The following is a 16,147-nucleotide window of genomic DNA, read 5'->3' as shown; positions in this document are numbered from 1 at the left end:
CATACTTTTGACACAATTATATCAGTTGCAACACACATAATGTCCATTCAATTTTACAAAGTTCATTTTAATCAAAGATATACATTTTTTTTCTGGCCTTTAAGAGCCTAGAAACCCAAAATAGTTGTTAAAACAGTGAGAAACATGATACATGAGCAATCTCTTATCAAACAAAAACCTGGCTCTGATTACTTTTTGTATTTGAGGCCGACATAAGTAGTTTGCTCTGTCTGAACACTTTAAATCAATTGCCAAATGAAAATGGGACTCTTGAACCTACGCCAGAAGTAGGTTTCTTAGCTCCTTGCCCAGTCTTGGCCACAACCCTAGCACTACTCAACAGCGACTACAATCTACAAATCAACTTAAGATCTCTGTCCTTGCCAAAACTTCATGTCTACAGAGCTGATGCTATAAATAATGGTGGGTGAACATCAGTAAAACTGAAACTGGATCCTCAACTATCCAATTCTTGGTTTGCATTTTTTTTTAATTTATTTTTTTTTTAATTTTTTTTTTTTTAACATTTATTTATTTTTGAGACAGAGAGAGAGCATGAACAGGGGAGGGTCAGAGAAAGAGGGAGACACAGAATCCGAAACAGGCTCCAGGCTCTGAGCAGTCAGCACAGAGCCCGAGGCAGGGCTTGAACCCATGGACCGCGAGATCATGACCTGAGCCGAAGTCGGATGCTTAACCGACTGAGCCACCCAGGCGCCCCGGTTTGCATTTTTTAAAGTTTACGAGTTTGTTCACTTTACCTAATTATAAAATCAAATGAAAAAAATCTCACCTTGTGATGCCCAAATTCATTCAAAATGGTTCCCAGTTTCCTGGTGTTGCTGTGCAGTTTGGGGGCAGCAACAGCTGGATGGGGGTCCCGCCAGTCAATGGACAAGCGGTGATGCCAAAGGCGCGGACTCTCCAGAATATGAGCTGATTTAACACTAGGATCAAAACGATGTACTTCACATCCATTGTTGGCCATGCTAACCTCAAATTGGGTATCATCATTCCCCAGCCTATAAAGAAAGAGCGTGGAAATCAATAACAACACAAATATAATGAAGCAAAAGTGCTAGATTGATAAAATGACAATTCTAAGGACAATTTTCTTATTCATATCAAGCTTTCTCCTGTTTTAACACATGGCTAACTGTACACATTCAATAAACCTGCTTCCATCACAAAAAGCATTATAGCTAAAAGCTTCTGGATAAAAAGCAAGCAGAGAAATTATCTGCTAAATGCAGACCAGAGAATCACATGTTCAAACGTGTAGAGACATAGCAAATTAATTTTTTTAAGATGTAAACCATAGTAGCAATGAAACAAGTCTATCCAGTAATCTTAAGAGCTTTTCTCAGAATACATCAAAAATAGAAGCTCCAGGATCAGTTCCCTTAGGGAGAGGTGCAGTGTACTAATGAGGTAATTTGTCTCCATTCTAATGGCCATGATGCATGCAGCCTGACTTAAAGACAATATCTGTTGTCTTAGAAGTGGAAATGCATTTTAAAATAGTACAGCTAAAGAAGAGGCAAATATGTGCGGTTCTACTGGATCTAGTACTCAAGAAGTAGAAGAGACACCTCACCTAAATTCGCATCAACAGGAGGAAGAAATTATGAATTGTACTTAAGTATCCACTTTGTAACACGTCATGTGAAACATTCATATACTTACACATTTTTAATTTACTCAGACATATTCCTTATTTCGTGGAGTAATATTCATCACTTTGATTAAAGCATCAGCTTGGATGAAAAACATGAAATTAAATGAAAGACAATTTTTTTAATGGTGCTTATGGCTTCTTTGCTCAAAATACTATAATTAGATATGGTTTAAGATACCAAAATCTCAAAGGGTATCTATAAGACATTGGCCAAACCTGAACCCAGTGCAGAAATGCTTCATTCTCTTAGACTCCAGTATCACAGACATTTCATAATTTGGACATGTACAAGCTCATTGGCTAACAATTATTTACCTGGTATTAGGCAATGAAAATAAGCCTTCAGTACAGAGATCCTCCCTCCACCTAGACATTCTTACTACTCTTATTTGCCTTGTTCTTGCCCTTCGCTCCTACTACATTGCTTTTGCCCTCACTGGACGCATGGCATGTCAACCCTCTGCTGTCCTTCAGCTACAATTCTCTCTCCCCTTGTGACTAGAAGACGTAGCACCCTTCAAAACTATATCACTCCTTTTACCTGAGAAATTCTGTTTCCTAATTTTTACCTCCTACTGAACCTACTCAACTCAGACCATTGTAATCTCTACCCTAGTTTCCCCTCAAAATTTCCATTATCTAACCTGGTGTGGCAGACTGACTGACTGGCTCTAATTCTGTCCCCCTTCATCCACACTACTGCCATGCTGTGCTCATCATGAGCAGAGCGTCCTTTCTTGCCCCTTGATTTTCTGGCTTGATTAGGTGATTTACTTTGTGGAAGGAAGTGACAGTATGCCAGTCCCAAGCCGAGGTTTTAAGTACTTCTGTCCACTCTCGTGGACATCCTCATACCACCCTCATGATGAAAACATACCCTAGATAACTTGCCAGGCTCAGGAAAATAAGAAACATGAGAGGCAGTGGTACCCCAGCGAAGTTGCCAAATTTCTATGAAAAGCAGAACTTCCCTTAGCCACCACACCTTGAAGTAAAGTCTCCCAGCTGAGCCCAGCCTCCGTCAATGGAAGCCCGCCGATTTGTAGACATATAAGCAAGAATAAATAATGGTTTTAAGCTACTGAATTTTAGAGTGATTTGTTACACAGCAACAGCTAACGTATAAACCTGCCATGAAATATAAATCCAAGAGTTGAGCAAAAACTACAAAGCATTTTTTTTAGTAGACAGATTTCTTTCTATATCTATCAGAATGTTGCCACATTCACCTGCCCCAAGAGATTTTTCACTTAACTGAATATGTTGAAACTGAGATGAGCCAACCAGTGTTACTATGGGTCATCCAATGGAAAATGGCAATACTGTAGCTTTACTAGGAGAACACTATGTCAACAAAGTACTCATTAAATACAATTTATATGTAAACTTTCTAGAGTAGAGAAATTTGAATAATTTCTTTCTAAGTGAATTTTCAAAATATTATTTTCAAGGAAACATTCTCTACTCTAAAACATGTATTTTAATTAAGACTTCAAAAACTTTTAGGGATTAAATTAACCACATACAGTTCTGTAACTAACTTTTTTCGTAAGGCACTTTATTACATATTGATGTTTTCAATTTAAACAAAAAATTTTGTAATGAAAAAATAACAAAGACACATAGGAAGAGTTCAAGGAAATAGATAAAATAAAAAGGAAGTTTTCTACCCTTAGAAATTTTGGCCACTAATTTCCAGAGGTAATCACAGTTAGTAATTTTTGTGTATCTTTCCAGAAATTCTCTAGATATGTACAAGTGTTCTTTATTAGAGATATCATAACTACACACATACATATTTAAGTTAATCATCAAATAGTGAGGAACTATTTTGTAGGCACTGAATAAAATGAAACTACTGAATTTGTAATTTTGGGGTTAACTTATATTACTTTTAGTAAATAAAATACACTTAATACACAAGTGTACTATACTGGAAAGTAATAAGCTGCATTAATTTAATCAATGTCTATAATTCTTACTTCCATTTATTCAAAATGGTACTTCCTCAAGCTTAGTTTAAATTAGCCAAGTTTGTGGTAGGTGTAAAAAGCGACAGGAAAGGCAAATGTAATATACATAGGTTTGGCACTACCTGGCCCAAAGTAGGAAAACCAGGAGTCAAATCCAATCCAGGTAAATGTGCTCTTTATACTGCACCTCACTGTGAATGAGCACAGGACACAGAACCCTGGAAGGAATATTTGTGATCTCGGGGATCTACGAAATCGCCAGTTACTGGAGGGTAAAGCTCCATAAGGAAGAGAACTGTGTCCCTCTTGCTTTTATTTTTTTCGTTTCAAGTTTTTATTTCAATTCCAATTGGTTAACATACAGCATAACATTTTTGCTTATCTCTGAATCCCAAGTGCTGAGTAAAGAGACAGCAAATCTATAAAATGCTGCTCCAAGTGAGAGAAAACTAGAAAATTATAGGGTCTGGAATTCCTAGAATACATAGTACACAGTAACTAGCATGACATGGGGTAGGCTATGGTTCGCTGTCTTCTTCATGTGTATAAACAAATACTGATAAAGCACTTTAATATGTTTAAGGCACTATACTAGACACCAGAGACAGACAGATAAATTAGTCATAACCCTTGCTCTGAAGTTCACAAGTAGTAATGAAGAGAGATTTCTGAACAAATAAATATAGTAAAATTATGAAGTAACCAAAACAAAAATATTGCTTACAGCAAAAATGTATTTAGTCTGTAAGGAAATCATTTGCCGCTCTTATTTATCTAGAAAGAGAATTCACTGTAGAAAATCCTACTTTACAGGAATGTTCTACTTAATGTGTATTCCATGAAGCAAGACATGTAGATCAGAGGCTTCTATCTCATGATCTAAGACAGTTGTTCCATTCCCTGCCACCACGTCTGCCTTCCAGCCATCAGGAGAAGTAAAAGGGGAATGAAGGTCATGTCCTTTCCTCTTAGGGTATGGCTGAGAAGTTGCACACATCACATGTGCTCATATCTCATTGCTCAAAGCTAGTCATACGGCCACTTGCAGCTTCAAGGAAGGCTAGGGTATGCAGTCTTCAGCAAGGTGGCCAGGTGCCCTGCTAAACTCAGGAGTTCTGTTACCAAAGGAAACAGGAAAGAATGGATATCGGAGGACAACTGGAAATTCCTGCTACAACCCATTTCTGAAATAGGTAAGCAGTTAATAGGTGTATTCAAATGTATAAGCATTCATGAAGACTATAACCTATCTCTACACGGGGGAGAGAGAAAATTATATAACTAATGCTTATGAATATTATTCTGCATATGTTAAGCCTAGGGTTTGAGATGGAGACAAGCTCTTCAGCACAGAAAGGGCATCAAATCTGAGAGATTTGTTGAAGAAATAGGAACAGGGAGAATTATAGGACTAAATTTCCACAGGTCACAGAATAACAGTAACCATCTTGACCCCCCTCTTCTGATGCTCAGAGAGCAACAATCAAGATTCTTCAGTGTGGTTGTGTGAGTTGTGCACCCAACAATTCTAGACGGTACCATTCACATCATAGTCACCATAATGATGATTTTCTAGCAGGTGGGGTAGGGGTTCTTGAGGGGGTGCCTCTTCCCAAGTCATATAAAGGTGTCCTTTGGACCAGCTACAGTGCTAGCAACTGCATGCCCTTTAATGCTACTGAAGGGCAGAAGGCATAGATGTGGTACTGTTTCAGGTCTTGGTTATTCTTTTAAAAATATTCCCAAGACTATTAAGGTAAGCGTCCTTTATGTTCCCCAGGAATCAAAACGTCCTAGCGCAAACACATGAAGAGATGCTCATGATCATTCACCAACATGGAGAAACAAATTAAAATCACAGTGAGACACCTCTTCACATCCACTAGGGTAGCTACAATCAAAAAGACCAATAATTGCAAATGTTGGCAACAATGTGGAGAAATGAGAACCCTCATACATTGCTGGTGGGAATATGAAGTGGTATATTCCCAAGAGAAGCGAAAACTAATGTCTACCGAAAAACCTGCATGTGCATATTCATTGCACGATTATTCCCAGTAGCCAAAAAGTGGAAACAACCTAAATGTCTATCAACTGATGAGCAAATAAAATGAGGTGTAGCCATACAATGGAATATTATTCAGCCGTAAAAAGATATGAGGTACTGATACATATTACAACATGGATGAACCTTGAAACCATTATGCTAAGTGAAAAAAAGCCAGTTACAAAAGGCCACATGTTGTGTGCTTCCATTTACATGAAATGTCCACAATAGGCAAATTCATAGAGAGAAAGTAGACTAGTGGTTGCCTACGAGGAGGGGGTGAAAAGCAGGAAACGTGTTGAATTTGCAAATGACTGCTACTGGGTGTAGGGCTTTCTCTTTGGGGTCATGAAAATGTTCTAAATTTGACTGTAGCAACAAAAAAAAAAAACCCATTGAATTGTATGCCTTACAAGAGTGAATTGTACGGTATGTGAATTATAGCTCAACAAAGCTGCTAAAAATAAATAAAACCAGATACAGGAAAGGTTTCTAACTGTGACCGTTGAAGGCATCAGGGTTGGAAGAAGTAAGACAATCGTGTTTCCCAGGAGTTTCATGGTCTGTTCTGGGTTTTTCAAAGCATAAATGACACTAAATAGTAGATAAAAAATATGTTATAAATTATTAATTTTTATTAAATAACATTGCGTGAAATGCCAAGATTTTGTCCAAAACATATATTATCAACAGGAATGATATCACCCCTAATGGGGCAAAAATCCATTCTTGGGAGTCAACAATACTTCCTCTTTTTACATATAAAGCACACATGCATATGTTACATAAAAAGATATACAGTTTATCTCTGGCATTAAAATTTCATGGGGGAGTGGTGATTAGGAAAAAAAATTTATTTAAAAAGGATCCTTGGGTCCATGATTTTCTGATTCCTCATTCATGTATACTATGAGCACCTGCTGTGTTAAACTATTACAAGTTGAAAATGTTTGGCACCTGGAAGTCCCAGCTTTTCTGTGTAAGATACTAGTTGTTGCCTAACCATGTGTCATTTATCAAATGTTCTTCTGTCTTATGCTGAGAATTTATGTCTTGAAACCAAATGGTACCACCAGCCAGAGAACTAAAAAAAAGAGGTGAAGAAGATTTACTACCTATGTATTGTCTCTTCTCAAGTTTTCTTTTCCACTCTCACTCCCACCTCTGAAAAAACAGTCTTTGACAGGAAGGATAAAATCGGGGATATTTCCCGATTCGTGTTAGCTACCACCCTCCCCAACCCTCCCCCTCCAAGTCACAGAGGAGAAGACTTACAGAGCAGCCACCACCGCAGGCTGAAGAGGTCAAGTACATGATATTATCACCTAAACACACAACCTCTCCTTCCTCTTCTCTTCCCCTTCCTCTGTAACATAACCCTCCTGTACAGCAACTTCCCCTATCTTAATTGGTCTATTCTACCCCATTTCAAGGTTGAAAAGGATCTGATTTTAATTTTCAACTGAACTTCACACAGAGTACACTCTCCCGGAAAAAATGCTTTTACATTAAATGTGGAATAAAGAGCTTTGACTCCTAGTAAAGACATTCCAGACTCTGAAATAAGGTGGAAGTGACTCCTGCTTCAGTTCCTGGGGTGGAGGAAAGGTAGGGAACAGATCAGAAGGCAGGACATTCAGCCTTTGTCTCCTGGTCCATCTGTCCTCCGACTCCTTTCTTCCTCTCTAGAAAGGACACCCCAAGCTATGGCTTTATCAATCATCCTTGGTTGACCTGGGAATGACTGGGCACAGAAGTGGCATAGTCTTGCTGCTGCCAAAGCCCTGGGGCTTCGAGCACTTACTGCCTGGTGTAGGGACCCCATGACCCACCTGCCACCTGCCCTCCCTGCCCATCTCTCAACTACCCCACTACTCCCGAATGCTGACCATCCATGACCCACATTCCCTGTTCTTGTGCCTCATTTTAGGACCGCCACTTCTGGGCTGAGTCTCTTTCTTCTCTCATTATTAATTGAGATGTCAGCTGGCTATTTACCTGCCCCCAGGCAAGCAATTCACCTGAGAAGGGGGTATGCTTGTCCTGATCCTCAGTCCTGAATAACAGTGCAATCAACATGTGCAACCACAATCCAAAACATCTTTTCTTTTCCTTTTTTTTTTTTTTACCCATCAGAAATATTTTTAGTTCCCTGTTTTCAATTAAGCATTTTTAGGTTTTGAATCAAATGTTGGCCCTTATAATCTATTCACGTCTGTTCCCAGTGGAATTCAATTGTTCTTATCTGCTCTTCACAACGTTGAGTTTGAATAGTGAACATTTAGATGAAAATAAGAAACCACCTTTTTACAGGAAGTAATCTGAAATCTTACAACAAAATTATCTAATGGCTCTGAAGTACAAGGAAAACAAAAAGGAATTTTAAAAATCCCCCCCCCCCCGGCAACAGCTTTCCTAGTTTCATTTTACTCAGTGATAGGCTTTAAATAAAATTATTCCAGGGTGTAAAATAATAAGTAAACTATAAAGGCAGTTCAGAGCAAGAAAACAGGACCAAGCTGAGATCTCCAATTTGCATGTGGTACTCTGCAATTACTTTTATGACCTACTTTCATGCATTTTTAATATGATACAAAATAAACTCTACTGTCAAAACTTCCCATCCTTTCTACAATCTTGAAGCATAGTTGGTGGGCTCCCCTCTGTTCTAATCAAGTGGCTGAGCAACTAATTTCCTAAGCCTCAGCCTCCCGGTTTAAATCACAGCATAACCAGCAACTCTCCCTGCTCTCCTTACCTAGAGCAATCATTTATGTAGCAAATATATATCGAGTGCCTACTGCGTCCCAAGCTCCACTGATACACATTTCCATTATCCTGAGACTCTTACTTGAACCGTTCATTTTTACAAAAAGTCCACAGTGACTACAACTAAGAATTCTTGTTTGATAAAGTCTGATGTTGATGGTGATCCTCTGGGCACAGACCCAAACGTCTGCCCCCAACCCTTATCATCTAGGATTTGGGTTAGCAGTTGTCACTCATGTGCCTGAATGTGAATCGTCGAGATGATGAAAGCGATTAGTGATAAACAGGCATAGGACACCTGTTAGGGTCCCCAGTGCTTTTGTAATGGACCTTGGGGACCTTGTCGGAGAACCTAACCACACAGCTTCCACAAAGAGTCTACGGAATAGGGTGTTCCCAATAAAAACAACTCTTTCCTGCCCCCCCCTTTTTTGAGACACATTTTTATAAGTTCAGAACTGGATGCAAATCCTAATATATTTCATGAAATAGTCGCATTATTTTATATTCGCCCTTTTACAAAAATCCCTCTAAATCCATTTGTACACTTAGGTCATTTTCAGCCTGAATAACTGAATATTATTTCCTACAGTTTCGACAAAATCACAGTGATTTCACAAGAATTCCCTTTTCTTTCTTTTTAATGTAAATGTACACACAGATTTACCATTGGCACAAACCATAAAAATCCAACAGTGGCCATTCGTCTTGGGTCACTCCTCATAAATGTGTAAAAAATTTCTAATATGCTTGCTGTTCTTCTCCCCCCCCCCCTTAATTCTTAATATTCTCTCTCTTCGTAGTAAGGATGCTGTAATTCTAGCTGGCGACCACGGGCTTCGCCAAGAGGATTATCGTCATACTGAAATCTGAAGTTGCCAATTCACTCCCAGCAGAATGGGAGAGAAAATGGCCTGGTGGCTTCTGGTGACCCGCAAGTGCCCACAGTTACCTAACTGACACATGAGTCTGAAACAAAGTGTAGGAGGCAAAGTATAGCACCTGTTACACATTGTTACGTTCATAACTTTGTGTTACTGAAATAGCCTTGGCCACCTGCAGGAGCGTTTTGGTATTCTGCTATAAAATGCACTTACCCTAAAGAGTAGAGGCGGCATCGCTTGCTGCGGATTTGATGAGCTAAGCCAAACCTGTCATCAAGACAGACTGACCAAGGCTTCTTTGCAGGGCTGGAGTCAGTAGCTAGGCTGTCTGTGCTCATGTGATTGCATGCAATCTGTAAGGATTGGAAATCAATGTGAATAATTTAAAGAGCTGGATGATAAGTGGCAGGTGGGGAGTTACTGCTTTCTCAGTCCCTGAAAGCCATAACAGGAGAGTTATGTCCTTCTCCACTGCCAACTACTCCTCTCCCCCAGGGAAACACAAGACTGCTATCAAATGTTCGGAGGAACTCCAAATACTGGATTATAAGGAACCTTGTGGAGACTATAGACAGGTTTGAAGGGAAGTTAAGGGCTGCTATAGCCATATGCACAGAGTACGTAAGGGATAACAGGTCAGGAGCAAAGGTGGCAGAAAGGAGGGGTCCCAAAAAGCTTTGCAGAGATTTGTGAGTCCTGGAGAATGAACAGAAGTTGACCAAGACGCTGAGATCAAGAAGAGCATTCCAGACGTAGAGAACAGTGCTGGCAAAACACAGAGGTCTGTAATCCATGGTGTTTCTACCAGAAGTTGTGAGATCCAATGGTGGCCATGGGTCTCAGAGGGATACAGATTATCAATTCCTTATCTCAGGCAGATAAGCTGGGGCCACTGAGGTCCAGAAAGGTAGCATGAGTTATCCGAGGTAAACAGCTGATCAAGGGTCAAGTGAAATTAATTCATAGTCCCTGCTCCCAAGACCGTATTGTTTGTGAGAAACTGTTCTCATGAGCTTCCTCCTAGGGGAGAAGAGTGAGAGCCCCACGCAGGAAGAAAGGAAGCTCTCCCTGAGCTATAACCAAAGCACTTCTTTTAACTCATCCATCAAAATTAGATAAGGAAACCAAAGGGAACATGTATCTAAATCAAGCAGAAGCAAGTCTCTGATTTCAAATGCACATTTAGCAAATGCACTGTGATTGAGGCTGGCACAGTGTGCACGCTGAGGTGGCTGGAACCAAAGAAAGCAGGTTCTGTGGCCAAGGTGTTCTTTTGTGGCCAGCAGCACCTTACCGAACATCAATTTCCCCCTAATCCTTCAAAACTCCCATCACCATCATGATGCTCCATGAATCATGCAGTAGCTCTGGCTGTCACGTCACAGACAACAGACCATTCTGGGTGCAAAGGGTGGTCCGAGTTTCATTGCTTTAACTCATTGGAAAATATAACAGCAAATGATTTTCTTCTTAAGAAGATATTCTGGGGGTGCCTGGGTGGCTTGGTCGGTTAAGCGTCCGACTTCGGCTCAGGTCATGATCTCACGGTCCGTGAGTTCGAGCCCCGAGTCGGGCTCTGTGCTGACAGCTCAGAGCCTGGAGCCTGTTTCAGATTCTGTGTCTCCCTCTCTCTCTGCTCCTCCCCTGTTCATGCTCTGTCTCTCTGTCTCAAAAATAAAATAAATGTTAAAAAAAATTAAAAAAAAAAAAGAGAAGATATTCTGGGGGCACCTAGGTGGCTCAGTTAAGCGGCCGACTCTGGCTCAGGGCATGATCTCGCAGTTCAAGAGTTTGAGCCCCGCATCAGGCTCTGTGTGGAGCCTGCTTCCGATTCTGTGTCTCCCTCTGCCCCTCCCCCCGCTTACACTGTCTCTCTCAAAAATAAACATTAAAAAAAGTTTTTTTAAATAAAAATGTTTTAAAAGATATTCTGGGTTTGCCCAATTCTTTTATTTAACAGAGTTTCCAGAATTCTAATCTGAAAAGAGTATATACATGTAGCCTATTCAACTGATACAGCATCTCCCGTACTTTTGCTGTGATCAAGGGCTACTGGCCTGGCAAAATTATCCAGCACTATTTATCAGAGAGATGAATGAGAGAGCGTATTGCTAGGATTTGGACATTTTAGAGGGAAGTCTAAAATGTGAAACCCTGTATATATATTCTTGCCCCTCACCAATGTCTTTCTACTTCTCTACCCATGACCCCTGTTTAAAGGAAAAAAATAACAGAAAATGGAACTGAATTTTAAGCAACTATTACAGAATACATTTATTAACTGGGTATATCAGCATGTTAATTTGTATAATTCATTTCCTATGATTCACCCACAAAGACATGGAAATTATGCCTCTGCCCATATCCTAGTCCCCACTCACCCACCAAGGGAGGAAAAACTGCTAATTTAATTAAAGTTCAATGTGTTTGGTGGGCCTGTCTTACTAGTGGGTGGGTTACTGCACCTTAAACATCAGCACCCTCATTGTCATTGTGTCCGATGCTCTCCCTTCCTCTCACCCCTGCAGGTAGGCAGGTAAGTAGGGAGGGAGGGAGGGAGGCAGTTCTGTAGGCCCCTAAAGCATACCTGGACCTCATAAGCCTAAACCATTTGCTCTAGGTCAGCTTCCTGGAGTATTTTTATTAAAGTGGTCTGACGATTCCCATTTCTTTGTGTGCACTTCTCCCTAAGAATCTCCATAATGACAGAACATGATATAGATGTTCACAGGTTCTTGTTCATGACTCCCTCCTAACACCATTAAAATTTAACTCTCGCCTCTCCCACCATGTTTCCCAAGGTATGGCCCACCTACATTCTGACAGGCCTGGGAGGCACCTAAAAATACAGATTCTCAAGTCCCACTCTGTAAAGTCAGAATCTTTGAGGCTGATGCCTGCGAACATGCCTTTTAATAAGCTGCCCCAGGTGATTCGTATGCGGATAGTCCTGTGAGTTTACAGGAACCCTTTTGTAAAGCCCCACTGGAAGGCTCCAGCTTGGCCTCATCTGTGCCTTAGCAAATTAAGGGAAGAGGCTCCACTTGGGTCAGAGCTTTATTTATTTATTTTTTTAATATGAAATTTATTGTCAAACTGGTTTCCATACAACACCCAGTGCTCATCCCAAAAGGTGCCCTCCTCAATACCCATCACCCAACCCCCACCCCCCATCAACCCTCAGTTTGTTCTCAGTTTTTAAGAGTCTCGTATGCTTGGGCCAGAGCTTTAACATGAAAACAGCAGCCCCTGCAACCCGGCCCCTAACAAAAAGCCAGAGAGGCAGGCAGTGACAATTAGCCAGAGGCCTCCAAGAATCCGATAACTATTAAGGGTCAAGATTCAGGGCTTTGAGGCTCAACTGCCCTTACTTTGCCGATGTTGGGGAGTAGAGTTTTATTCCATTAAAGGTGACCCTTTAAGCATTTCTTCTTCTTCCAAAGATTTCATCTTACACAGATATACCCCTGTTGGAAAGACATTCTTTTCCATTCAATCTCTCTGCTAATGTTCCTCTTTCCACTCCTAGCTCAAACATACATAACACGGGAGTTTTTCCATATTAACTATCTCAGTGATAGACATTAGCTTTGCAAAACAACTAGAAGCACTCAGTAAAATTCAGCTCCTAAAAATTAATTAAATATTGATTTTTCAAAGTTTCTTGTTAAGATTTATGGCCAGGGCTTCAATAAACTCTCGTAAGCAAAATAAGTGAGGGCAATAACTCCTAGCTAAGCTCTAACTCCAGTAATTACGTTCTCTCTCTCTCTAATTCCCCTTGTAATTTTAGCTGCAAAAGCAAATTAGGCCTAGACAAAGGAGAAGAAACTCCAGAAAAAAAAATGCTTTCTGAAATGCATTTTAGTTATTTAACTTAAAGGGATAAACCAATTTTTTTTAAAGATTTTATTTTTAGGTAATCTCTACAGACAACGCAGGGCTTGAACTCACAGCCTCAAGATCAAGAGTCGCATACTCCACTTATGGCACCAGCCAGGTGCCGCTTAAAGGGATTAATTTATTCTCATTTCATTTGGCATCCCAAAAGATGGAATAGAATTTCTGGCACCCCATAAGTAAAATCTGGCAAAGAGAGCCCTTAAAACTTGGGGACTTCTGGCAAGAATCACTTCAATGATCAACTGTATGTTCATGTAATACCATTATTTTGAAAGGCAACATCTAAGGAAAGAGTTGTATTTTTGTTGCCTTTATCCGTGTGTGTGTGTGTGTGTGTGTGTGTGTGTGTGTGTGTACCAGTAAATATAACAGATACTACTGTTACAAAGTCGTAAAGTCTGCATCTCCAGGGCTTGGATTTTTATGTTATTTTTACAAATAGATAGATGCATAGATGATGAGATAGATAGATGGATGGAGAGATGGCTGGCTGGCTGGCTAGATGATAGCTAGATAGGTAGTTAGATAATGTTTTAAAATCTACTTTTTCTTTTTTAAAACAGCAACTGTTGCTTAGATTAATTTTGTGCCGCAAGGCCTGCTTCCCAGAGGCATATGGTTTGGGGGTGGCCATAAAAAGCTGGATCTGGAGCCTTCCCTTAGAACAGAGCACTGTGTTTATGACTTAACCATTTCTTGTTAGCATCAAACAGTGTATCATCGACTCCAGAACTCAGCGATGTAATCGTGGTCTTTCACATTAGAAAACAATACCTAATTAAACTGCACTTGACGTTGTGCACACTCTACCAAACACCGTATCCTCTGGTGTTTCGTTAAAAATTCAGGTCCCCAATCATGCCATCAGGGACACACAGCGCGCAAGTGTGCCATCTCACTGCAGTCGAATGCCACACTGTCCCTGGCCCTGTGCTTCCGTTTCCAAGCTTCCCCCACCCATCTGTTCACCCGTGTTAGAGAACACACAACTCTCTTGCATCCTAGCTGTTTGCCAGCACGCGTATGTATTGAATTCAGGTTTTATACCCCAGGCAGTGCCGACCACAGAACAGGTGCTCAGCAAAGGCCTGCTGAATTGAAGAAGGAGTAAATCAATGATGAACACATCAAATGCTGGGCCTTGCTGTACAAGCTTGAACACAGATTTGAGGGAGATGATTTTTTTTTAAGTAGCATAAGAGAATGGGGGTGGAATTTGCTTTAGTACCTTCCGAAGGATTTTTTTTCCCCCTTGCCATTATGACTCACTACTGCTAACTACGGAAATTTTAGGTAATAGTGACTCTAATATTCTTCCAGTTTTGTAGGCTCTCATTGTCGAGATGAATTCTAAGGGAAGCCTGAGCTCCTAAAAGAGCCAAAAAAAAAAAAAAAAAAGACAAAAAAAAAAAAAAAACCTCTGCATTACATAGAGATGGGGAAGGAACACTGTTTAGCAAAAGATTCTGATTAAGAGTCAGTTAATGTCATCTCTGATGAGCTCCCATGTGCTGGCTTCCCGGTGACCTGGATGTGCAGAAAAGCACAGCATTTCACCTGGGTAAAATGACCCCTGGGTACAAAATCACTGTGAGGTCTAGAGCTTTATCTCAGTTTTTCTGGAGGATGAAAATCCTTCTAGTGAACTTCATAAACCAACTGCACTCATCAAGTTGAATAAGATGTCTATGTATCTACTTTCTCAACTAGTTGGTTAGCTGCTTGTGGGCAGAGACTGTACCCCAGGGCCTGCCACAATCCCTGGCATGAAGCAGGTGCTCAAAACTACTTTGTCAATATTGATCCTACACTACTCTCGGCATAGTACAAGCTCACAGAACTGGGAGAAACCTAAGGAAGAATTTAATAGCTTGATCCTTTTCAAGATCGCAACATTGAGAAACAGAGAAACAAAATAAATCGCTCAGAGTCACTTCAGACTGCATTGTGGGATGCTTTTCTTTTCAAAATTTTTCTCCTCTCAGTTCATAACTCACGGGGGAAAATCCAAGAGGGGCTTGAAATAATCCTTTCGTGCCTCACAAGCTTCTTCTAAGTAAATATGCCTTTTATAAGTTACAGAACATTAACCTGAAATACATATAAAATGGAATCTAGAGGCTTTTACTTGGTCAATTTATTTGGGGCGGGGATGGAGCCCATAGTTCTCAAACCCAACTCATAAGTATAACACCTCTCATTTTCCTCTGGTGTCTTAAGAGTTTCTTAAAGTCACAGTCAAGAGGTCGGGCTTCTCATCCTTCATGAAAAACCAAACTGTACAATTAAAATTTCAGCACCTTAATTAAATCTGTGAGTGGCCACCAAATTAATTTGCAGCAGCAAAACAAGATGAAATTATGTAAAGCACAGGGATCAATTTATCATTCCATAACTTGCGATTAATTCAACAAGCTTTCACTTCCATGTCTAGGTGACAACCATTAAAATCCAATTGTCTGACTGCATTATATGAGAAATGGGACTTTCTTTTATGCCCAGTCTTCTAAAGACCTTGAAACATATTCTCTCCACAGATGAAAAACGGGCTCTGCTGCCAGCAAGGTTTGGGAGAAGAAGTGGGATGCCAGGGGGCTGAAGGGACATCAAAAGAGCCTGAGACCCTCAGTGCCACACGAGCTCCACGGGCTACCTCCCCAGTTGGCCTAGGTACCTTAGAGGCAGTGTGAGTTTCTAATTTACTAACACCTCGACTTAATCCAGGGCAAAGTTTCCCTCAGGCCTTGATCTTCTCTTATGTCTCTCTGTCCCCAGGATCAGGCTACTTGAGGACAGAACCTCCTGATTAACGTGTCAAGAGCCATAGATTCTCCTTAATAGACAGTCCCTTTACTTGCCGGGGGCACAGGCTCAGCCTCGGCAGGAGCTGCCA

The 16,147-nt window shown here is 40.5% G+C and overlaps 1 protein-coding gene across 7 annotated transcripts in view; it reads right to left on the bottom strand.

Moving 5' to 3' along the window:
- Positions 1–16,147, bottom strand: part of METTL24 (methyltransferase like 24) — a 170,255-nt gene that overhangs the window by 120,084 nt on the left and 34,024 nt on the right. For 6 of the 7 annotated variants that reach the window (XM_019443080.2, XM_019443079.2, XM_019443076.2 and 3 more), the window contains exons 3-4: positions 9,565–9,704; positions 794–1,022 (exon numbers count right to left, since the gene is read on the bottom strand). In XM_019443080.2, coding sequence (XP_019298625.1) covers positions 794–1,022; positions 9,565–9,704 — 369 coding nt within the window. The remainder of the gene's footprint in view (positions 1–793; positions 1,023–9,564; positions 9,705–16,147) is intronic. The other variant, XM_053904578.1, reaches the window with a different exon arrangement.

Source organism: Panthera pardus, unplaced genomic scaffold (assembly GCF_024362965.1).
Source record: "Panthera pardus isolate Hobbes unplaced genomic scaffold, ASM2436296v1 HiC_scaffold_17, whole genome shotgun sequence".
Lineage (NCBI taxonomy): Eukaryota > Metazoa > Chordata > Mammalia > Carnivora > Felidae > Panthera > Panthera pardus.
This window is presented reverse-complemented; position numbering and strand designations above follow the sequence as displayed.